The 24,290-nt window shown below is 38.5% G+C and overlaps 1 protein-coding gene across 2 annotated transcripts in view; it reads right to left on the bottom strand.

Annotated features, from left to right (window-relative positions):
- SOBP (sine oculis binding protein homolog) overlaps positions 1-24,290 on the bottom strand; it is a 163,432-nt gene that overhangs the window by 119,814 nt on the left and 19,328 nt on the right. For both annotated transcript variants that reach the window (XM_033101653.1, XM_033101661.1), the window contains exon 3: positions 24,050-24,235. In XM_033101653.1, coding sequence (XP_032957544.1) covers positions 24,050-24,235 — 186 coding nt within the window. The remainder of the gene's footprint in view (positions 1-24,049; positions 24,236-24,290) is intronic.

Raw genomic sequence — 24,290 nt, 5'->3', positions numbered from 1 at the left:
GATAACAATGCTTATTCTGCGGGGTTAAACCAGGTTCTTGTAAAAGGATCCATTTCTTCACAGGTACTGCTGAAAGCCTACAAGGTCCGAATTGAGTGGGACACCCACACCCACATATGTGATGCCCTAACGTGAACCTCGACAGTCAGGAACCAGGATCAATCTTGGCACGTTCCCTATTACTGCTCCATGATATGGGGTGTTGTTTACTCTTGCAATATAATGATCCCAAGTGATATGGTTAGTCAAAAAAGGAAATATGTGAGTGGCCAGATTCTGCCAATAACAAGTCACTAGCCTGGCTCACTCACTAATCTCCTATGATGCGGCCTTCCCACACAGGTGTTCCCAGGCAGGTGCAGGCCTGATATAAATTCTCCTCCATGTGATGTGGTTCATGGTCCCTAGACAGAGGAACAGTAATGGGATGTCAGTCATGAGACCTGCGGTCACACGGCTGCCCAGATCATTCTTAGCCAGACTGGTGGTCCTCGTAGCTCCTATAAGGACCTGTCAACCATGTCATGGGGGTGCCCAGAGTGATGTTAGGTGGCATACAAATATTTTCAATATTTAAAATACTATATTTCTTTTCTTTTGTATGAGAATAAAACACATTTAAGTAGTATAAGACCATGATATCACAAATATTACTGCTTAAAACAAAGGCTTTTAAAGTGAGTCAATTAATAAAACATAATAGTAAATCATAGTGCACGTGGTAATAAGTTATGACAAAAAAGTGATGGTAATATTCAAATTACTGAAGTCTGGAAACACTGGCAGGAGACTAGAAGGAGACTTTAAGGAGAAGTTTAAGCTGCTTCCTACCAGTTTTTGCTCCATCTTTCCTCCCAGTTGATGATATGTCTGTGTGTGTGTGTGTGTGTGTGCACGCGCATGTGTGTGATTGCTACTATTAGCCACACGTCTTTGTCCTTTATGGATTTTTTTTTTTTATACTAACCCAGACTCCTGCTCCAGACATGAATGGTAATCACAAAATCCCCAACAAGCTCTGGTATAGTGTTGTCTGATTTCTGAATAAAATCCCCCAAGACTAATTGCTAAGCAAGGACTGGTCCATGAGCTGTTGACATATTCATGGTTCATAGAGTTTGTCATGCAATCATTCCATTTCCAGGGAAAAGATTTGTTTTGAGGTAGTGTGGTCATCAGCCTACAAAATTAGGAGCAAACTAATTTGTAGTGTAGTGATAACGCTTCTTTTCCCCCTGCTATCAGTACTCAGAACTATGTGCAGCATTGTATTTGCCTTAACGGAATAAATATTGTCATTTTAACAACCATTTTATTTCACAATTGCATATTATGATTTACTATTAATTATAATAAATGAGACAATGTAAAATGACCTTTGATATTAATCAAACATTTTTGGTAACTTTCTTTAAATGGAGTCAACATGAATTCAAATGTCATACAATTACTGTGTTTAATAATTTCTTCTATTCAAATATTATTTGTATTTTATATATGATTTCTAATATGGCATCTGTCTACATATAGACATTTTACATGCTATGAAGAATTAACAAAATTATAATTTACCTTTGAGTATGGAGGAGTTTTTAAATTAGATTAGAAATCGTATATTTTAAAAAATAACCATCTGTTATTACTAAACTAACTATCACTAGTAGTTTTGTTTTTCCCAATAGATTAGCTGCTTTCAAATCTTAAATTCCTGAAAAAGAAGGTGATACAGCAGAATTCTCACAAATGATCCACTGGCAATAAGCTTGATTCTGGTGAAATCTGTAAAGAAAAAAAATTTTTATGGGGGAAAATATTTGGCCTCAGAGTTCAAGAAGGAGACCCCACTTTCCAAGGAAGAACTTTAGGACATACATTAGGTTCCCCTCGTTGTTTCTGCCTTTATATGGTCTGTTTTGGGAAACAAAACATAAGATTTTTAGTCCTAGATCTTTAACTATAATGGAGTAAAACTGAGATAACAAAGTAAGAAAGCAAAGCTGTAACAGAGGCAGGCACTCAGCCTGTGCTCTGGCCTGACCTGGAGGAATGATGCTTAGGGCAGGTTTTTCTCATGCTTCACTCCATCATCACCAAACAGACCCACTTGTCATATTTTTTTTTTAATTTTTTTTATTTTTATTTTTTTTGTCACATTTTTAAGGGAAGGAAAGGATACTTTCTTACAACAGACCTAACAAATAAACAAAAAGTAGAATTTTAAAGCAGATTATTTTTATAAATCATTTGCACTACAAAGTAACAATATGGAAAGATGAAACAAAAGAAATTGTGCCCTTTTGTTTTTTAATCCGGCAATTGGAAAATTCTTAGAATAGTGGTTAGCATCTGTCTTGTTAAATAATTCAGTAGTCCCATCCGTTTGTCATAAAATTCTGTTTCATAAAGGTGAACACTTTGGAAAACTTCCATCCAGATTTCTCTTTTTGTGTCATCAAACTATTATCAGTGACTAATGCTCCAAATAACAGTCTGGTAAGTGGATTATTCCAAAATTTCAAGAAAACATTTTCAGACATCTCAGGTATTCTAGTCTTATAAAAGTAACTTTTATTAGCATTATATTTAAGAAACCAATAAAGAACTGTGATTATCTAAATTAATTCTGTGAGCTGAGACATAGCTCAAAATCCTGCCACCAAACGTGAGATGGTGCCCATCTTAAACAGGATGACTGCACCCCTGGAAAAGCAAGATGTTCTTAAGTACTTAAAGCTAAAGGAATTGTTCATTTCAACAACCACATCTTTTTTTTTTTTTCCTGAAACCCAGGAATAATGTGCATGCTTTATTTACATTGGCACAACAGAAGACCCCAGCACTTTAGCTGTTCTAACTTGGTCTGCTTCAAAATACTTTTATTAAAAAAAATATTTCTTCAAACTAGGAAAAACCTGATTTCCTATCTTATATTTTAGGGTAAAGGTCTGTGCCATGATAGACTTGAGATTACCTCAACGAAGATTCACTAACAGATTTCTTCCTTACAGCCATTAGCCTATGTATTTTTCATAACGAACAATGCAACAACAAATGCAAAATATTTACAGCACTAAATCACATTCCCAAAGTGAGTAGATTGTATAACATGATAAGATTTTCATACGATAATATCATGTAAATATGCATCAGTCAAAATATGCATGTTTCAATTAATCATGAAGCTTGCAACCACCTCTTTAGGATTTAATTAAGCAAAATGTTTAGGGCATTTTGTTTCTAATCAAATGTTCAAAGAACTATAGAACATTATTCTACTTTACATCCCAGAAGGAGAAGCTCAGATTAATTACTCTAAGATGAGATCAAAATTGTATTTATTTTTCATAGTGCCGAGATGTAAGAGATCAAGCCTTCCTAGAATGCCTTGCTGAAGTTGTTTGAGAAATTGCCTTATCTAGTGTCTTTTAAAAATAAGGATGGCCACTGGTCAGTGCCATTCTAGGGACATTTGAATTGGCTATGAACATGCATACTAGCTCACCTGACCATAGCCCAAAAGAAATCAGAAGGGCCTAATGGCCCCCAAATGATTCATCTGTAGATTTACCACCCTTTTGTAACTTTCATGGGAGTCCAAGACGGAAGAAAAAATCTGAAAGTATTTGCTAGTGATGTTTGTCTCCTCCAACAATTCCTAGAACGCATACGTCCAGATAATCATTTCAAGACTTGAATTATGAGACAAGTTGCAAGGCAGTCTGAAGTGACTCCTGTATGTTCTCCATGCCATGAAATGAAAGTGTGGCACAAGTAAGTGCTCTGTCAATCTAGTTGTTGGAGCAACAGAATAAAGACATGGCCTGGAAAGCAGGCAAGAAACTAAGGTTAAAGTTTGCTTTCTTTTCAGCCCTTCTTGGAATAATTCAACTGTAAAAACTCTAAGGCGGTCCATGTAAAAGTCTCAACAGAGTCCTTGAGAACCTTCTGTACAATTTCCTGTGTTCTCGAAGTGAACATTCAAGGACACCCAGAGAAACTTTGAACCACTGAGCCAAAAGGAAAATAATCATAGCCAGCCATTATTCAGTATTTAATAGGTGCCAGGCACAGTGCAATATTCTTTTAAGTCCATTCATGAATCTTAATCACAACCACCACTCCCAGGCAGGTGCTAACATTATCCCCATTGTGCAGATGGGGAAAATGCGGTTTAGAGGTTAAGTAATTTGTTCCAAATCACACAGCCCGTACATACTAAAGCCTGGATGACTCCAGAGCTTGACCACTACACCTTAGAAACCATATCCTTTCTAAGTCTGTGAGATTACCATCCACACAGATTTCCCTCTATAGAAAGGACTAAACGCTGTCACTGATTGTGCTACTTACATAGGGCACTGCTCTGTGACACACTAATAGACAAAGAAAATTGAATCAAAAAGGTCAAAATGTCTTTGAGAAGACAGCTGAAGTTTTACTCAATCAATATTTGTCAACTGATTGAAAAAAAATAAGTTGAAGGTCTGCAGTGCAAGCCTTTACTTCTTTACGACTATGGAACTTGGATTTGCTGCAAACATTCTGTCTGAACTTTCACCAGTTAAGTTCCACGTAAACATTAAATGATGTGAAAGAATCAATAATACCTGGATCTCAGAAAGTAGTCATTCTACCCACAGGTAAGCAATACTTTTCCCAGCTTTCTCTTTTGTAAGGAGGGGGATCACAGCAGGCCATGGATAAGACTGACTTTCTATGTGGGTAAAGTGCGGAACCACTTACAACTGGAATCTCAAAGATGCCAATAAGAATATCCTAGCTTCAAAAATTATCCTTCAACTGCTCACTAAAATTAAATTCTACCATTACAGAGCCATTTCTTTGACAAAAATATTTCTTACATGCCATTAAAACACAAATTCCCTGAAAGCAAGAAGGCTCAATACATATTTGTCAATAATGATTCATGCTTTAAAATTAGTGATTCCTTCTGAAGAACAAGTTCTCACAGAGAGTGGGGCAAAGGGCTGAGGACAGGGTTCCAATGAAAAAGATGGAGGGGAGAGATGGAGACGCTAAGGCACAAGATGCCTCATTACTTTGCTAATGTCTAGCCCTGGGCATGTATGTAGAGCGAGCTGAGGGCAGCCAAGCGAAGGCAGAGTAAACAGAAAACAATACTATTTGATCATACTTTGGCACAATGGCAAATATTTTCAGAGTGCTTTTTGGATATGAATATAAAATACAGTACAAGTTGAAGGAGGTGGGAGGAATGGCATATAGCTAGAATCACTAGAAAAGACTTACTACAGTCTCAAGGGGGTGACTTCTTTTTAAAGCAAGTGATGCAACAGATATATAGTAACTACTTTGCAAACCTAAGTCGCTATTATTTGAAAGACAGTATTATAGAGTACAGAGACAGAGAGAGAACGTATTAGCACTGCCCTTTCTGGTTGTGTGATGTGGGCAAGTCACTCAAGGAATAGTAATGCCCTCCCTAAGTACAGCTGTGCTGAAGCTCAAAGGAGAGAAAGTGGGAACATTCTACATGTAAATGAGCCTTCCTCAGAATTACTGGCAATTAGAGCCCTAAGAAAAAGGTAGGTATCAGCTGTATGCAGTCTGGATGACCAGGCACCCGACTCTTCAACCTCATTCCCTCCCATGGATGACATCCGTAGAACCACTATCTTTGACTACAAAGAACAACCCAGTAATTGGTTCAATTTCACTAACTCAGACTATTTAAGAATAAAGCCATTTGATTTAATAAAAGCTTCACTTACAGTTATTCTTTCTAAAAATTACTTAATTTGAATTGCCAAATATATCACAGTACTGCCAGATAGTCTCGAATGTATAGACGGGAATTCTTTGTAATTATTACATCAAATAGCCACACATGAGTAGATCTTTCTAAGTGCCTAAAGAAGTTTGCTCTTTTAAAAAGTATCATAATAACAACTGAAAATGTCTGCCACCTTGGGAACTTAACTATCAAAAAATTGCAAAATAATAGAGTCTGAATTAATACACTTTTATTGCCCTTATTTCTCATTAAAAGGATAAATGCAATTAAATGATAGAGTCATACAACTATGATTCTTTGTAGTACTTAAAATTATCCCTAGTATTTTTTGAAAATAGAATTATTTGCAGTGATTTCATAAATTAGTCTACACCCCTCTAAATAGAATAGTACTTAATCCCAAAATAAAATCTAAATCTCTATACGTAAACTAAAATCTGGTTCCAGTAAGTAAAAGTAAGAGCACATATTACACACAATGACAGAAGGTGATAAAATTTAAAATTAATTTTTCAATTTTCTAATGGAACTTTTCTAACCAATTTTTAATTATTTGTATGTTTATGTATGAAACTTATATATATATATCTATATATAGATATATATCTATATCTATAGCTATATATCTATATCTGTGTATAGACAAATCTATACACAGATATAGATATATACGAGATGTGACTGCAGAATGAATTAAACATTTACATGCAGGTCCCTGCACTAAGAACTTGTCAAGAATGCTAAGCTGCATAGGACATGGCCCTGCTCCCAGGAAGACAGAAAAGTCTGTGACTCATTACATGACAGGCAGCATGTGGTAAGAGAGAGGTGCAGAAACCTGTTAGAGCCCAAAGAGCATAGCATTTGAGTTGGGTCTTAAAGGATTTGGAGGGGGAGAAAGTTCAAATGAAGGAGGGAAAGGACAGAAAGAACAGTAGGAGCCAGTGAGTGAGTGGCAGGTAGGTTCACGGATGGGGATGAGTCCTGAAGCCGCCCAGCTGACCAAGAGAGACAAGTAGAAGATTAGACTGGGGCGGGGGAACACTGAGCAAGGAGTGCCTTGAATGTCATTCTGCTCGGGGCAGGGGGGCTCATCTTCCTTCCACAGGTAATAAGGAGCTCCCAAATATTTCTCGTAGGACGTAACAGGAGTAGAGATGTGCTGAGAAATGTTACTCCAGTAGGGTGGATCATAATGTGGAAAGGCTGGAATCTTGTTCCACATCTAGAAGCCTCAGTAAGCAACATGAGAGCGGGCTCCATGTCTCATTCACCTATGTGTGTTCAGTGCCTAACACATAGCAGTGCTTACACTATGTTGGATGAATAAATGGATGGATGGGTGGGTGGATGGAGGGATGGATGGATGGATGGAGAGGAAAGGAGGTGAAGTCCCAAACCTATAGAGTAACAGTAGAAATGAAAAGATTGCTAAATAAGAGATTCCATAAAGTCACAAAGTATTAATTCTCTCTTGAATAGCACACTTGGAGAAGTGTGGATTAGAAGACTTGGATTCTTTAATAAGACACTGCTAAGTTCATGTGCCTACAGTTCTTCAATATTAACTTGAATATCTCCCCATAATTTCACTGATGGGCCAGCTAAGAGACATCTTCTTGCAAGCTTCTCTGACAACCTCACCTCCACTTCTTAATATTCGCTGTAGACAGTCTGTCTTTCCGATGTACTCACCCTAATAAACTGGAATAAGAAAAGAAGCATGTAATACTGTAGAGTAAGGAAAACCCAGAGTCCTCAGTGCAGCTTTCCCAAAGCACCTGCCACAGAGCAGTAATTCCAAGGGATACCTAAGTGGATGTCGTCATGAAAAAGTCAAATATGGATGGAAAACACTGCTAAACAAAGTGAAATAACAGGCTCTTTACTGCAAGACTTTTTCGTATGTATAATGTATGATTAGGGATCTTCAAGAGGGAGATAGAGTGTACTGTATTTCACAAATTTGACCATGGACACATCGTCAAAGAGAATCCCCATGACTAGACGTCTGCGGAAGCCTCCCTGGGACGTGCTGCTCCACTGCCCTACATTAGCACTGAAGCATGAGCACTTCCATGTGGGTCATTAATTATCAGGAAGGTTTCTCCTCTTTTGCCCAGAATTGGATCTTTCATTGCCAGGAGCCTCCTTTGTCTGCGCTGGGCAGGAAGAGAGGGCGTGCAGCCATGTGGCCAGTGCTGGGTATGCTGGCCAATGCCTACCAGTCCTCAATAAACATCACCAGACTGAACTAAGATGCTCAGGGTCCATAACGTCCTGTGGTATCAGCTACCTGCATCAAATACAGAGACGGCAACGCTTTTCCCATCCGACAGAGAAAATGGCAGAAATCCATAAGTCAATGGGAGAGCACTACTGCTCTAAGCAGATTGAAAAATTCATGTTCACTGAGTGGTTTCCATGGACAAGGAGCGCAAGTAAAATATTGTCCCCCATCCCTGAGCCATGGATCTGACCCTCTGACCAATCTAAGAAGCCCTGGGACAATGATGTTACAATCCTCGCTTTGCTCTCCACTGTCCCTCTCTCTCTCTCTTACGTGGCTGGAGACCACTCACTGAGCCCAGCATCTAGCTGACAAATGCATGTGATTAGGGGCAAGGTCAAAGATTTGCACCAGCAAATCCATCACTGCTGGAAAAGCAATTCCAAGCCCCTGCCCTGCATAGAAGGGCATCATCTCCAAAGAAATACAACAGCAGCATAATAGGACTAAGCGTCAAGCTGCTTTATATAGGACGTCAGAGCAAGGCAAGTATTTCCATCACCTGCTACTTACCTGAAGGGCTCCTTTCCCCTTCTGAAATCTGGCCGTCCCATTAATTACACTTACTGGGCCCCACACTGATTGACAAACCTCCCCAGAAGGGAAACCTTAATTACAGACAAAGGATTCATATATTTACCCAACTTTGTGTCAGACACTGTACTAGGAGCTAGGCATACACTACAAACAAGACAGATCCTAGTCCTCGAGGAGCTTTCCATGGCTGTCTCCCTCTGTAAAATGCCAACATGCAGTAGAAAAGGACTACGGAAAAGCTAGGCCTGCTCCCAGGGCTATGTCACCACCAGGAGGGTCCCAGGATCCAGGTGTTGGTGGTGACCAGAGAGAGGGCTGTAAGCAGCCCCACTGAAGGGAAGCGTAAGCTGCCCCATCGTGACTGACCAATAGGCACAGTCCCACATCTCAGCATGCCAGCTGGTCGTGCCACGTAGTGTTACCATGCTGGGGCTGTCACTGCAAGGGGGGCGAACTGAAAGGCCAGACACTGGTCCTAGGGACACCTGGGAGGGTTAAAGCATTCACATAAAGTGCTTGCTTTCCTCTTCCTCAGGCCCTCTTCTCTTCATGCTCTGAACTACAAGTTCAGTAGACTGAAGAGTGAGAACTGCCCTTCATTCGATTTGTTAAAAGAACCAAGGTGAATCTGCTGAAACATTGTCAACAAGATAATTTACTTCCCTCCTCACCCTTCCCATCCTGAAATATTTATTTAGGTTTCCTGAATGAGAGTAATTAATAGTTGAGGGACTCTCTAAAAGGGCCCTATGCCAATCCATACTCAGGAACGTGATAAGACATAATATGCCAACAGCCTGGCTAGGGGAAAAGGGAAGAGCACGAGCGGGAAATCTGTCCGAGTCCTCCTCTTCTACTTACACATTCCCCTAGCCCATGTCAATTTTGTATTGCTGTGACTCCAGTTACCGTCCAATAGATGATTTTCAAATCAACACAGTTATCTCTCATAAGATATTATTTCCAACGGCCTCTCAGACTTCTTAACTCATCACGTCCAAAGCTGCACACACACACCCTTCCCTATAACCTGCCCCTTCACTGTTTCCCATCTCAGTTCCTCGTCCTACCATCCGTGCAGTTAGTTGCCTGCTGGCAGAAATCTGCCATCTTTCCTTCCTCTTCCCTCCTCCTTCCCTCCCACATTTTGATCAATCACCAGGTCCTCCTAAATATTTTCATAACATATCCATTCCTTCCTTCATTCATCCAATAAATATTTATCAGGTCTACTTATGTACCAGGCACTGTTCTAGGCACCCCATCTTCATGGAGTCTACTGCTGTCCACTCCAGTTCAGCCACCACTGCTTGCCCACACTACATGTGGCTGCCTTGCTCACTCCTGTCCAGTTTATTCCCTCCACTCTGAATGTGGGGGAATTCTACTGAAACAGAAATCTCATCACTGCTCTCACCTGCTCAAAACCCCTCCATGGCATCTATTCTACTGCCCTCAAAAAGAAGTTGGAACCCCTAGGCATGGCTTCCATGGCTCCCACAACCAGGACAGCCTCTCAGCTTCTTTTACTTTCCTCGAGCCTCTCTCTGCCCGAGCCTTTCCATGTACTGCTTCCTCACCCACAACCTCAAAATCCTTGACCAATTCAGTCTTGCTGCTCTTTTATCTTAAACCTCATCCTAGGGAGGCTTTTCTGGACCCCAATCTTTGTCAGATCCTATAGTACTCTGGACTTGATCATCTTCAGACTTGAGATTTCTTTTTACTGTGTGTCTGCTCCACCACACTGTGAGCCAGTTAGGCCTGTCTTACCATATGTTCACTTTGGTACATTTGGTACTTTGGGACTCAGCGTCAGGAGAAAAAGCAGAATCTTTCCTAGGTGCACCCTAAATGGCTGGATGCCCAGTGGCGGGGTGGGGGGGGAAGCAGGGGAGCAGGAGGAGCCAAGGGCATCGTCTTTAGTAATCACTTAGAACAAAGTTGCCTTAGAGGGGAAACACCAGTGAAAAGCCCCAGAACTGGACGTAAGTGTTATTTCCACTCTCCTTGGCCAAGTCCATGAACTAAGTCTTCGCAGTTTAATAGGAACTTTGAGAAGTCAGCTTTGGGAATGTCCCTAGAATAACAAGTTACCAACTTCACCATCATTTCTCTCTCTTAACCAAACTTTATTTATACCTTCAAATAAGTAACAGCAAACAGTTCAGTTGAGTGTCAGTTAATTCCAGAAACACAGCTACCCCCTACGAGCAAGGGAAAGCACAGCTGACATTTCCTCTTATTTCCTGTCAGCATCTTAATTCCTTGGTGACTTGGGCCATGGTGTTCTGAAAGTATTATCTCAGTTATATCATAACCCCCAAAAGATTGTAGATAGTGCCAAGAGAAGTTCTGGATGCCTCAGGGATCACAGGGGTGTGTCATTTAGAATTCATGTTTAGATGGTGTCCCCACCTCAGAAGTGAATTTGGGCCCTGATTCTGCCATTAATGAGACTGGATGACCTTCAGGACGTCATTTGGCCTCTCCGGGCCTCATTTTCTTCATCTGCAAAAGAGGGCATCTCAGCTAGATGATCTCTTAGGCCCCTTCTAATTAAAATTCTAGGATTCTAAATCTCTCAAAATAACAAATCCATTTAAAGGAGTTCAGGCCCAGGATATTCTTTTTCCTTTCCTCTGTGTCTTTAACACCTGACTTAATTTTTTTCCTTTTTCTTCTTCTGTATGGCCACCACTGTTGTCCCTTGCCATTACCACAAGAGGCTTAGAAAATTCTTTGGCTAATGGGACAATTTTAGAAGTGGACCTTTCTGAGCGCTCCAATGTTTGCACCACCAATCTGATCTGGTGCCCTCTTTTTACTCCTTTATTATATTTATGCTTGACTTTAAAGAGAAAAAAACATGAATGTTCATAAAATTCTAACTTTTATATTCTTTTCCATTAATTTATGATCTTTTGCTTTGGACTTCCACACATGGTATTTTAATCCTGAGTTTCACAGAAAACAGAATCTGAAACAACGATTTGCATGCAGGTGGTTTATTGGGCATGTGATTCCAGGAAGTAGGAGAGCGGGACAAGGGGAATGAACCTGAGGAGGGGGAAAATCTAACAGAACAATGTGTTACTGAGTTGGCCACCGCTAAGGGAGCCGAGTGTTCAATCATAAAGAACATTTTTTTACAGTTTATGAAATACATTTTATAACTATTCACCCAGGGGACAATAAAAGGAAGTATTTATTCATCAACTCTCATGTCCCATTGGTCTAGTGTGTTAATTTCCCCTTACTTCTGGTTTGCACATGTGTGAGCGAGTGTTGAAAGGATTTACATGATATCCATGCTGTCATATCAGAGGCCCCCAGAGCAAGAAGCGGGAGACAGGCGTGAGGCAGGACCCTTTCAGAATGCACATGCTTAAGCTATCAAAGCGCGACAGCAGTCATTGGCGTAAGAGGTGGGGCCAAGAGGATCTAGAGTGGGGCACAAGACGTGTTCGTCCTGCACACAGAGCTGTCATCACTGTAGAGCCTTGTTTCTCAACCACGGCGCTATCGACATTTTCAGCCCCATAATTCCTTGTTGTGGGGCTGTCCTGTGCATTATAGGATGTTTAGCAGAATCCCTGGCCGCTACTTACTATATGCCAATAGAGCCCCACTCCAAGTTGTGACAACCAAAAATATCTGCAGATATTGCCAAATGTGTCCTGGGGGAACAAAGTTAACCCTTGATAAAAACCGCTGGGATAGAGTATTGTGTATCCTGTTTTTGTCACTCCCCAGTGCCCCTTCACTTCTCTCCACTTTATACCCAGCAAAAGCAACTCCCAAGTAGACCACTGTGAGGGATATTTATGCCTTATGCCCATAACTTAATTTACGGGCTTCACCATAACATATAATGCTTCATTTGAATAGATGACAATACCTTAATAAGGAAAGATAAGATTTGAAATTTGAGAAAGCTATGAACAGAGTAGACAAAGGATAAAAATGTTAAAATTACATTCTAGGGCTTAGTTGCTTAAATCAGGAGAAGAAGGAGTTAAAATATTCTTTTTTTTTTTTGAAATTTAGGTCTCTAAGTCAAGGACCAATATTTTTTGAGACAAGGATCTTTTCCCCTGAATTATGCGTATATATGATATGCCCACAATTTCACATTCAACTTCAAGGCCCACACTCTCCCACCTGAGGCTGTACAAGGAACCCTTAGGAGACCGTGTTAACTGTTATTGATGAACATTTGGATTCTTTCCAGTTTTTAGCTCTTATAAATAAGTGTTAATGAAAGGTCTATATGTGTTTGGTTCACATGTATATATATTTGTGCTGAGCACATGTCTAGTATGGAATTATTGGATAATAGGGCGTGTGTATGTTCAACATTAATAGATATTGGCAATCAGCTTTCAAGAGCGGTTACACTGATTTACACTCTCATCAGCAATGCATGAGTTTCAGTTGCTCCATATCCTCCTCAACACTTGATATTATCAGTTTTTTTCATTTCATTTGTGTACTGGCTATTTCATTATGATTTAAAATTTTATTTCCCTAATGACTGAGACTGAACAACTGTTAAAAGGCTTATGGACCACTTGAATATTTTCTTTGATGAAGTGCCTGTTTATAGTTTTTGCCTATTTTTCTATTGAGTTGTATTCTTTTTTTATTTATAGGGGTTCTTTATATATTGCAAATGAGTCTGTTGTGAGACACACATTATGAACATCATCTCCCACTCAGTGACTTGCCTTTTCAATCTTTTTTGAAAGATGTCTTTTAATCAGCAGAAATTCTTAACTTTAACACAGTCTATTTAATCAACCTTTATCTTTATGGTTAGTGCTTTTAGTGTATAGTTTTAGAAATACTGGGCTACCCAAGATCATAAATATATTCTCTTAGGCTTTCTTCCATAAGCTCTATTGTTTTACCTATCACATTTAGATCAACAATCCATCTAGAACTGATATTTGTGAATAGTGTCAAGTAAAGAATCCACATACATCCTTTTCCATAAGCACATTTATTGAAAAAGACTATTCTTTCCTCACTACGTTGCCATCTTTGTTGTTATGGACAATGTTTGTGTCCCTCCAAAATTCATATGTTGAAGCCCTAACTCCCCATGTGACAGTATTTGGAGACACGTCTTTTAAGGTTAATCAGGGTTAGCTAAGGTCATAAGGGTTGAGTGCTATTCTGATGGAACTAGAGCCCTTATAAGAAAAGACACCAGAGAACTTGTGCTTGCTCTCTACCACGTGGGGACTCTGGGAGAAGGTGGCCATCTGCAACTCACAGAGAAAGTTCTTATCAAACACCAGTCCTGATGACCTTAATCTTGGCCTTCCATACTTCAGAATTGTGAGAAAATAAATTTTGGTTATGAAGCCACATGGGCTATGGTATTTTGTAATGATAACCCAGGCTAATACATTTGTCATAAATCAAGTATCTCTTTAGCTTTGTTTCTGGAGTCCATTGCAATGGTTTATATGTATATCCTTGTACCATTATCTCATTGTTCTTTTTTAATACAACAGAAATCATTTATTATTGCTCATGTTGTCTGTAGGTTAGATATTTGGGAGTGTTTTGGAGCAATTTTGGTTCAGGGTTGCTCATGAGGTTACTGTCAAATGTCTTTTGGGGCTGCAGTCATCTGAAGGCTTGGCTTAGGCTGGGGATACACTTCTAAGGTGGCTCAATCACAAGGATGGCGGGTTGGTGTTGGCTGTTGGTAGAAGGCCTCAGTTCTTGCCTGCATGGTTCTCTTCACAGAACAGCTTGAGCTTCCTCATGCTCCCCGCAGAGTGAATCTGAGGGAACTACACAGAAACTGCAGTAACCTTTTATGGCAGCCTTAGAAGTTGATCATACAGACCACCCCTGATTCAGTGTAGGAAGAGACCTAGAGGAGGTCAGGATCACTGGGGGCCATCTAGGAAGCTGACTACCATAATTCATTATCTAAAGTCCAAAAATAGGCATAATAAACTATATTGCTTAGGCAGGTATATTTAGGTGTTGAAACTAAGGAAAAAAAGAAGGCAATGGTTGCCACAAAAGTGGTTACATCTTAGAGGAAAGAAGCTGTAAGTTGACAAGATCATTATTTATAAAAGAGCACATTTATGTTTTATGCACTTTTCCAAAGTGTAATATATCATAGTAGCAAGAAAAAGTTATTTTAAAACAATTAAAACAAAAGAGAATTGACATGAGAAATAGAAATTATTCTTTTATCTTTTATGCCTTATTAATGAATTCCTAAAGGCTAATTTAAAGTATGGTCCAAAAAAGAATAACAACAGCAACAATTAACACTAATAATAATATACAATTATTTAATTATTAATTATTATAGTCTTATAATAAATGTTGAGATCTGGCAGTATAAGTCTTCCAATTTTGTTTTTTTTTCCTTCAATTTGTCTTGGTTATTCCTGTCCCTTTGCATCTCCATGCAAATTTTAGAAACAGTTTTTTAATTTCCACAAAATTTCATGCTGAATTTTATCATTGAATTAAATATATGGATTAATTTAGGAAGAATCTGCCTTTTCAGAATATTTAGTCTTCAATCCATGAACATGGTATGGCCCTCCACTGATCTAGGTCTTCTTCTGTTTCTGTCAGCCATGCTTATAGTTCTCTGTGTAACCATCTTGCACATATTTTGTTAGATTTTTCCTCCTGGGTGTTTGATGGTTTGATGCTATTTTAAAATGTATTTTTAGATATTTTCAAGTTTTGTTTTTAAATTTTTTGTGGCTGGTATATAGGCATATAATGGATTTGGGGATATCAACTGTGTTTAAAAACCTTGATTAATGCACTCATTAAATATAGTTTATCTGTACAGGCATACCTTGTCTTAGTGTGCTTCATTTTATTGCACTTTACAGATATTGCATTTTCATCAAGCTCCAGGCAAGATCCTTCACTAGCAAAAAGATTATGATTCACCAAAGGCCCAGATAATGGTTGGCATTTTTAAGCAATAAAGTCTTTTTAAATTACATACATTCTTTAGACACAATGCTATTGCACACTTTAATAGACTAAAGTGTAAACATAACTTTTATATGCACTGGGAAACTAAAACATTGTGTGACTCACTTTATTGCAATAATCACTTTAGTGTGGTGGTCTAGCACTGAACCCACAATATCTCCAAGGTTTACCTGCACATTGGTGGGGGAGGCATTCTGTTCTAAACAAAATGTCATTTCTACCTTTCAAATCTTATATCTTTGTTTCTTTTTCTTGCCTTATTCATTATCTATGTAATTAGACAAAATTAAACAAAGTGCTAATTCTCATCTTTATTTCATTCTTGATTTGAAGAGAAAAGCTTTCAATATTTCACCATTAAGTATGATGTGTACTGTAGGTTTTTTGTGGATACTTTTTGTCATATTAAGGAAGTTCCATTCTATTCCTACTTTGCCAAGAGTTTTGTGTGTGTGTGTGTGTGTGTGTGTGTGTGTGTGTTAAATTTTATCAAATTATATTCTGCATCTATTTAGAATATTCTATGAGATTTTTTTTATTCTGTTAATATGGTTAATTATACTGACTGATTTTTACATTTTAAATCAACTTTGCATTCCTAGAAAAACATCCTAATTAGTCATGACGTAATATCCTTTGGTGTATATTTCACTGGCTTTGGTTTGCTATGATTATGCTCAGAATTTTTGAATCAGTGTTCATGATGAATAGAAGTTTTCCATTTTAATGTAACCCAGTTACATAAAATTATCATTTTCCTCACTTCTAATTCCCCTGTCATATGATGGGATTAAGGTCATGCTGGGATCATATATTGAGGGAAAGTGTTTCTTATTTTCCTATTCTCTAAGAGAGTTTCTCTAAGTTTGGTTTTTCCTTCAATGTTTAATAGAATTTACCAATGATGCTATCTGGGTCTAGAATATTCTTTGTAAAAAACATTTAGTTATTTAATTTCTTTAATAGATGTAGGACTACTCAGATTTTCTATTTCCTCTTCTTCTTGTTTTGGTAAATTAAATTAAACATAATGACATAATGTGACTTCTCTTTTGCAGAAATTCTGGGAATTACTACCAGTGATCATTACTTATGCGTAACATCAAAATGATTTGGTCTAATAACACATGTGTGATGTAGTCTTTTATTTACTCATATTTTTAGCACTTTTTATAAATTTTAAATCTATTATTTCAAGTTACTCTTCCAGAGCAAAAATTAACAATCATGGAAAGTTGTCCTAAGTAGCATAAATCTTCCATCAGACTTTTGGCTGCTGTAACTACACACACAGGTGAGTTTGCTTTAAATATGTTCAATCAGTTAACAAATATATATTAAGGTATATTAAAATAGACCCTTTAAAATCATAAAATCAGGTGGGCAATTCACTATACACGTCACAAAATCACGACTTTATAAATGTAGGGAAATTACAGATTACCTAAACTAGCTACATCATTTTTCAAACAAAGAAACTGAGGCTCAGAGAGGCTGAGTGACTTATCCAAGATTATGCGGCCAATAAATGGCAGAGCTGACATTAACAACCCAGGTTTCCTGCTTCTTGCTGTGGTAGTCTTTCCACCACATCATGTTACCATAAAAACTGCACATTCCGTTTGGCGTTAAGAATGATCGAGTATACTGAAATTTGGCTTGTATTTTTTTAAAGGTCCTTCGAGTATATAAAGAAAGATAAAAAAGGACCCATATCATAGTAAATAACATTTTCAGACTTCATTTTGTGCCTTTTTTCATCACTTTGAATTTTAAACGATTATCTTCTAACCTATATTATATTTCAGATGCCATTTCTCCACAACCGTACAAATATAGCAGTTCTTGATTATCTGCCTAGACTTTCTGCTACTCCACTTTAACTACCCTTCTGCTCCAACCATGCACCCTCCAAATGCTGCTAAAATTATATCATACTTTCCAAAGTCAAACTAGAATGATGTTTTGATTATAGTCCAACTACACTAAGTTCTTGGTAGTCAGGGATAATGACATATATGTACATATATCTATATGTATGTATTTGTATTATCTAGTACAATGTGAAAAACATTCAGTAAATACATAAGTGACTGAAAGACTGACATAGTGTTGGGGATAATCCAGTGGTTATGAATATAGGTTAAGGAGACATCATGCCTAGGTTCAAATATCAGCTCTGCCACTTATTACCTGTGTGATTGCAGGAAAGTTGCTTAGCTTTTCTTGGTCTCAGTTTCCTCATATGTAAAACAAGGTTAATAATACAATCCACACAAAGTTTCTGGTGAAAAGTAAATGAGATAATCTACCAGTACAATCCCAGGCCCATAATAAGTGCTCAAAAAATATTAGCTATGATGAGATTATATCATTACAATTATTAACTACTCCTATCCTGCCATTCACCATAAGCTCCTGTTTTTTGTCCTAAGTGATTTGGAGAACTCTCCAAATCTGAGGGTTCAGTGAATCTCTTCTTTTTTTGAGAAATATATCTTTTTTTGAGAAATATATTGGATTGAAGTCATCCAATCCCATTAAATCTAGGTAATTTTATTTAATGATCACATTTTAAAAGTTGGACATATAAATAAGAGGCAAAGCAATTTTGATTAAATCCTGTTTTCTCAATGGCTATTTGGAATACATCATTCACATGCAAGCCCCAAGAATATTGAATAACAGATAAAATAAATAATGAGCATAATGCAAACCACATTCTGATTCCCACTTCCCTGCAAGTACAACTCCATGTAAGAATTGTAAGAGCCAAAAAGTAACATGCTTATTAACTGTGGGCTACTCAGCTATATGCATAGAGCTTAGCAGATCATGGGAATGTTTCCACATTCTCAGTTAAGCTAATGGTTCCTTAGAGCCCAGTTCTTATAACCCCTAAAGAGTTTCAAGATTTGCCTGAAAAAATATATCATATTTCCATGACTATGACTGAACACAAATTTGGAAAGCTCACTGAAAGCAAACCATCCTGGAAGACAGGAAATGGTCATTGTTTTCAAAGAAAGGCAAGACTCTCCTGCGCACAGGAAATCAAGCTGGTTTTAGGAGCTTAATCTCATCTCCTTCCACACAAAGCTGCGTGTACCTTATGGATGGACCCTACCCTTCACCTCACACATGGGAACATGGTGGGGAATGAGATCACTTACCATTTGAGGTAAACGACATTTTATTCAAAACTGCCATCTAAATGCATCCAGAGAAATATATTCCCTCCTTTTTTCACATTTCATTTCATTTCATTTTAAAGTATTCAGGGATTTAGAAGGATTCTGGACTTGTACTAGGCAAGTTGTAAGCCTCTGGGAAAACCTGTCAAAAGACTCAGATCTAAAATGTTGTTTCCTAGATACACAGTGTTTTCTGCAGCAGAGCTCAGTGAAACTTTCACCAAAATAGTTGCTGCATTTCATCTTTTCCTTGTGTACAAAAATAATTACACTAGTAGTTTTACAGAGTTTTAAAACATCCTTGGGAGCAAAATGTTGTTATGAGGCCAGTCTGAGACCGGGATATGAAAATCCTGCTTCCAGTCCCAACTGGTTTCTTTGACCAGAGGTAGACAAGGTGGAGAAACCCACACCTGCCCAACCACTGCAGAGGACACATGTCCAATCAATGGAGCCTAGTGCTATTGCACTCGTAAAGCAGTAAAGACCAATATAAAGTCTTTGTTTTTAAAAAGTGTATTTAAAATCCACTTTGAATGCCTTTACTACCATAGGCAAACTTGCAGGGGAATAGGGCAGGTCTAGTATTTTGATGGAGACTCACATGCCAAAAGTCCTTACTAGCACAACCCTCTTTGAATGAAGTCCCAAAGGGTTGAACTCATATTAAAATCTCTAATATGAGAAGTATTACAGCAAGGTTACAATATAATTAACCTGAGTTATCTTTCAAAACTCTTGCTAATATATATTCTGCAACTTCAGACTATGCGCACGCTGTAATTTTTTAAATTAGCAAAGAAAGAGGTTTTCATATTGTTCAGACTAAAAGGATAAAGGAAGCTTTGCATAAAAAGGGTCAGTCAATACTTTCAATTATTTTCTAACATTATTCCTGTAACAGTGCTTTGGGCTTTTTAAATGGCTGCTCTGTATGGCAAAGCCTTATTCTGTCCACCTCCTAGAGTCTGCAGAAAAGTCTGTGTTTCTTATGTAAGGATCATGGTGATTTCCTTCACTGCTTAGAGAGAAAAAAAAATAAAAAGCAAAATCAGAGCTATTATCCTGTGTTTATAACAAGTCTATTACCATAGTAACAACTGTGATGTCACAAATCCTACACGAAGGGCCAAATTCTGTCTCTGAGGGGGGAAGGGCAGCTTAGCTTTGGAAATTGGATGCAAACATGTGCAGCCAAAGGACGGTCAATGCTTGTGGTAATCACCAAAGCGCAGGGAGTTTTCATTCTCTGAAGAAAAGTGGGGCAGGAACAGAAACGCAGTTCCCCAGGCCCAGAAGTCGGCTACACCCACACTTCTGTATGCAGCTGTGCAAAAGGAACGTGGAAATCCCAGAGAGTGTGGTATCACCACGTTCCCAATCACGAGTATTCTACCGGGCCCACTGCCCGCCAGTATCCACAGACGAGATACTGGATGGGGTCCAGTGGTGAGCCTGCCCGAGCGCATGAAACTCACTCTGAACCCAGCGCCTGACCAGAGAGAGTCCTGTGGTACCTCGGAGAAGAAGCAGCTTGCCTCATGAGGGCAATCACTTTCAAACCAAACTGGGGTCTCACCCCTATGACGTCGTCTCAGTTCATAGAATCACAGAATGCCAGGATTAGAAAACTCATCAAGTCTCCCAAAAGATGTGGACTTTAAAAAACAGCCTTTTGCAGGAATAAGATGCATCCCTTGTCCCTGGGGAATGTTAAGTAGCAGATTAATAAGTACTCTTATTCTGACACAGCCTAGGGAAGTTTTGTACAAATATGCTGAAAATACAACTTTCTATTCAAAAGAAAATTGGATTAGGAGTCAGAAGACCTTAGTACTTGTCTTGGCTCCAGTACTTAGAAACCACATGACCTTGAGAAAGCCATTTTAACCTACCGGTATTTGAGCTTCTGTTCTTTATTTAATAATATAACATGCTATTTCCCAGGGTTATTGTAAAGATCAAACTAAATAAAATAATGAGTGCGAATAAGTTTCACAAACTGTAGAGGATTTAATACGAACCTAGGTATTATGAGCATTTCCACAGAGCCAATTTACAGTACAACAATAATTTGAACACTAATATTAATAGTTATTTTTTTCCAGGAATCCAAAGCATACATAGGATCCTCATCTTCCCTATCCTGAGAGGTGGACACGTGCATGATACAGTCAACTCTAAATTATTCAGGGACTGATTATTGAGGGGCCTTTTGCTTCTAGCCATTCTACCATGTATTAGCTCCCCTCAGGAATGCCACGTTAACCTATATACGGCTAGGAAATTGACAGCGAGTGTGTCTCAACTCTAGTACCTTGAAAACTCTGGTAAAAGTTTTAGCCAAAGGAAGAACTGAAATGGTTAACTAGACAGAAGTTTTTGGTAATTTGTGGACTTTACTTATCCACGGATAATTACTCACACCACTGTCTGGGAGACTATGGTCAGAAAGGGTGGGACTTAATTCAGACGAGATACTAGCATTTTCTCAGTGAACAACAAAGTAGCCTGTACTGTCTTATGCATGTGCAATAGGAATTTGAAGAGCGGTCATTCATTCATTTATTCAACAATTGGGAGGGGGAGCACCGACAATGTGCCAGAGCTCACCATGTACCCTGAAAACCCCACTATTTTCCTGTCCTTGTTACTGTCCCGTATGATATTCCACGTATGATATTCTCTGTATATTTATTATACAGAGCACCTTGGCAAATCTCACAGCCTGACTCTTAGGAATCCTATTCACCTTCCAGTTATCATGAGACTTTTGCCAATCTTACCCTAATGCAAGGGTCAACAAGCTATGGTCCCTGGGCCAAATCCTGCTCACTGTCTTATTTGTAAATAAAGTTTTATTGGGACACAACCATGCCTATTTGTTTATGTATTGTCTGTGGCTATTTTCCTGCTACCACAGCAGAGTTCAGCAGTTGTGATAGACACAGTACAGCCCCAAAGCTTAAAATATTATCTGGACCTTTACAGAAAATGTGCTGATCCCTGAACTAGATAATGTGACTAACTCAAAATTCATCCCTCCTGTAAATTTCTGCCTGTAAAATTCTGGACTAATAGAGTAAGCTCCTTGAAAGCACAGTATCTTTGTCTTGTCATATAGAACCCTGGAGTAGGGTCAAGTAAAGGTTAAGGGCAGATACCGAAAATTAAACGCGTCCTTCCCTACATTTTGTTTTGAACAGATGAGTGCCTTGGAGTTGCACGGAAGACAGCATAAAACCACGGGTGTTCGGTTACTCTGGCTTCTAATTCCTCAGAGTTCCTACGTCTAAGACTTCCAAGGCTCAATTTTTGGCCTCTATCCCTTTGCATATTTATTTCCTGATCTGATGTGGAATTAGAATTAAATAGGAGCTGTGTGCTTGAATTCCACGTGGCTGGCTCAGCAGGAAACTCCAGGGCAGGTTTTTTGGCATGCCAAACACATGGTAGCCTCAGCTATGCTAATTTCTAAAGCTGTTTGCTTTGCTCAAATAAATCTTAGAGGGGAATTTGCATTTGGATGCACACCTTTTTATGCACAAATTATGTGCCCAACTCTAGGGCAGACCAAGGACTGAAAAAAAGAAAAAGAGATATGGTGTTTACTGAATGGCTTTGGTAAGGCAGGCACCGTGCTAGGTAGCTTTACATATATTTTCTCGTCTCACGGACACAACAATCTCCTGTGGTAGAACTGTGATCCCCATTTTACAGATAGGGAAACTGAGAAGAGAGCTTATGTAATTTGTCCACATTCACAGAGCTGGTAAGTGATAAAGCTTAGATGTGAGCCCAAGCTGTCTGAATCTGAAGGCTGTGTTCTTTTCACTTAGTCACACTGCCTTAATGATACACTTATCATCAACACCACTCACCTAATCCACTGGGCACACATTCAAACATGAACCCTACATTTACAAAATTAGTCACCCCTCTTCTCTCCAGCTGACCTATCCAAAATAGGTCTTTGGCCCTTGGGAGATAAATCTGGGCCCCTCTGCATCAGAAAACAATCAAACAAAGGAGAGTGGGCTATAAAAAAGGCAAACTTTAGATGATACACAAATTATGTTAGTAATTAGTTGACAAACACAATTACAAGTGATTCTGAACAGGTAAATGGATTTTAGCTGAGGACCTCAGTATGAAAGGACACTTTTACTGCTAAAATGTAGTAGGTCAAACAAGAGAATGTGCCCATGCCATGAAGGAAATGTTAGTAACACTTAGAATATGGTGTAAATATTGCTATAACATAAGTCCAAATTTATACCTACAAACATCTTCACTGTTTATAGAAACATAACCAAACACCTACCTTCCCTAAAAAAAAAAAAAAAAAAAAAAATGCAGTCATTAATTTTAGTGGGTTGTAACATGAACTGCTATTGAAATTCAGTATTTACCATTCTTCAATTCAATATACAGAAAAATAACCAGTGTAGCAATTAAGCATTCTAGCACAATTCCATCATTTTACAGCAACCCAGGTAACAATACGCTTGAACTTCTTTCTCTGTGTAGAGCATATCAGGAACCTAGCCTGCAGTATCACATCATGCTCAGCCCACTGCCATCAAGCTCAACATACTGCCATCTACTTTTCTGGAAATATAAACAAACTGATTACATTTTCATACAAGTGAAATTCAGATCTCCTTTTTTTTTTTTTTTTTTTTTTATTGTTTAAAGCTTTGAAGAGAGCTTTCCAGGAATTAGAAAGAACTCTCTGGCAGAGGTGGATAATCTAGGTTGTTCCTTAAGTGGATTTACAAGAAGGCACACTGAAGAAGCAGCCTGCCACATACCCTTTACAAAACTGCCCCTTCCTTTAGAAAATCCAGGTGACCTGGCCCTCAAGACACCACCACCCACTTCAACAGTGCTGACTTTTTTTCTTGCTAACCAGTCAGTATATACCCTACTTTTTAAAATTATTTCAGCCTTATTTAAAAAAAAATAAAAAAGAAAAAATATCAGATGATTTCAGGTAAGGAAAATAATTTTTTTTGTAGCCAATGATAGAAAGAGTTTATTGTCAGTTGAAAGTTTACAGCCTAAGCAGTAGGTTGGGGGATGTGCTTAATACAGCAATACTACTTTAAAGAATACATGTACTCACATTTCTTATCTACAAAGTTTCTAAAGCAGTCTTTTCCAAAATTGACTTGAGCGTAATAATTAGTCATGTTAGTTAAAACAACTTTCTACGAATCGTTATTGTTGGAAACGCCAGTAGTGACTTACCTGCTGGTGGCTTTATGAAAGGTGGCGGAATTAAAGGTACAATAATGGGCACATTGCCATGATCCTTGGACCCTGCAGGTGAGTCACTGAGTCCATTTCCTGTGGCAAGCCCTGAATAGCCTGTGCTTATATTGTATGGTGAAATAACACTGTCCTCAGGTAATTTGGGTTTTGGCAAAGAATTTTCTGTAAAAGAAAAAAAAAATCACACTTAATCTGACAAAAGGACTCACTTTCCTTC

This window comes from Rhinolophus ferrumequinum, chromosome 3, assembly GCF_004115265.2.
Source record: "Rhinolophus ferrumequinum isolate MPI-CBG mRhiFer1 chromosome 3, mRhiFer1_v1.p, whole genome shotgun sequence".
In the NCBI taxonomy this organism is placed as follows: domain Eukaryota; kingdom Metazoa; phylum Chordata; class Mammalia; order Chiroptera; family Rhinolophidae; genus Rhinolophus; species Rhinolophus ferrumequinum.
The sequence above is the reverse complement of the archived record's forward strand: the minus strand, read 5'-3'. Positions and strand labels throughout refer to the sequence as shown.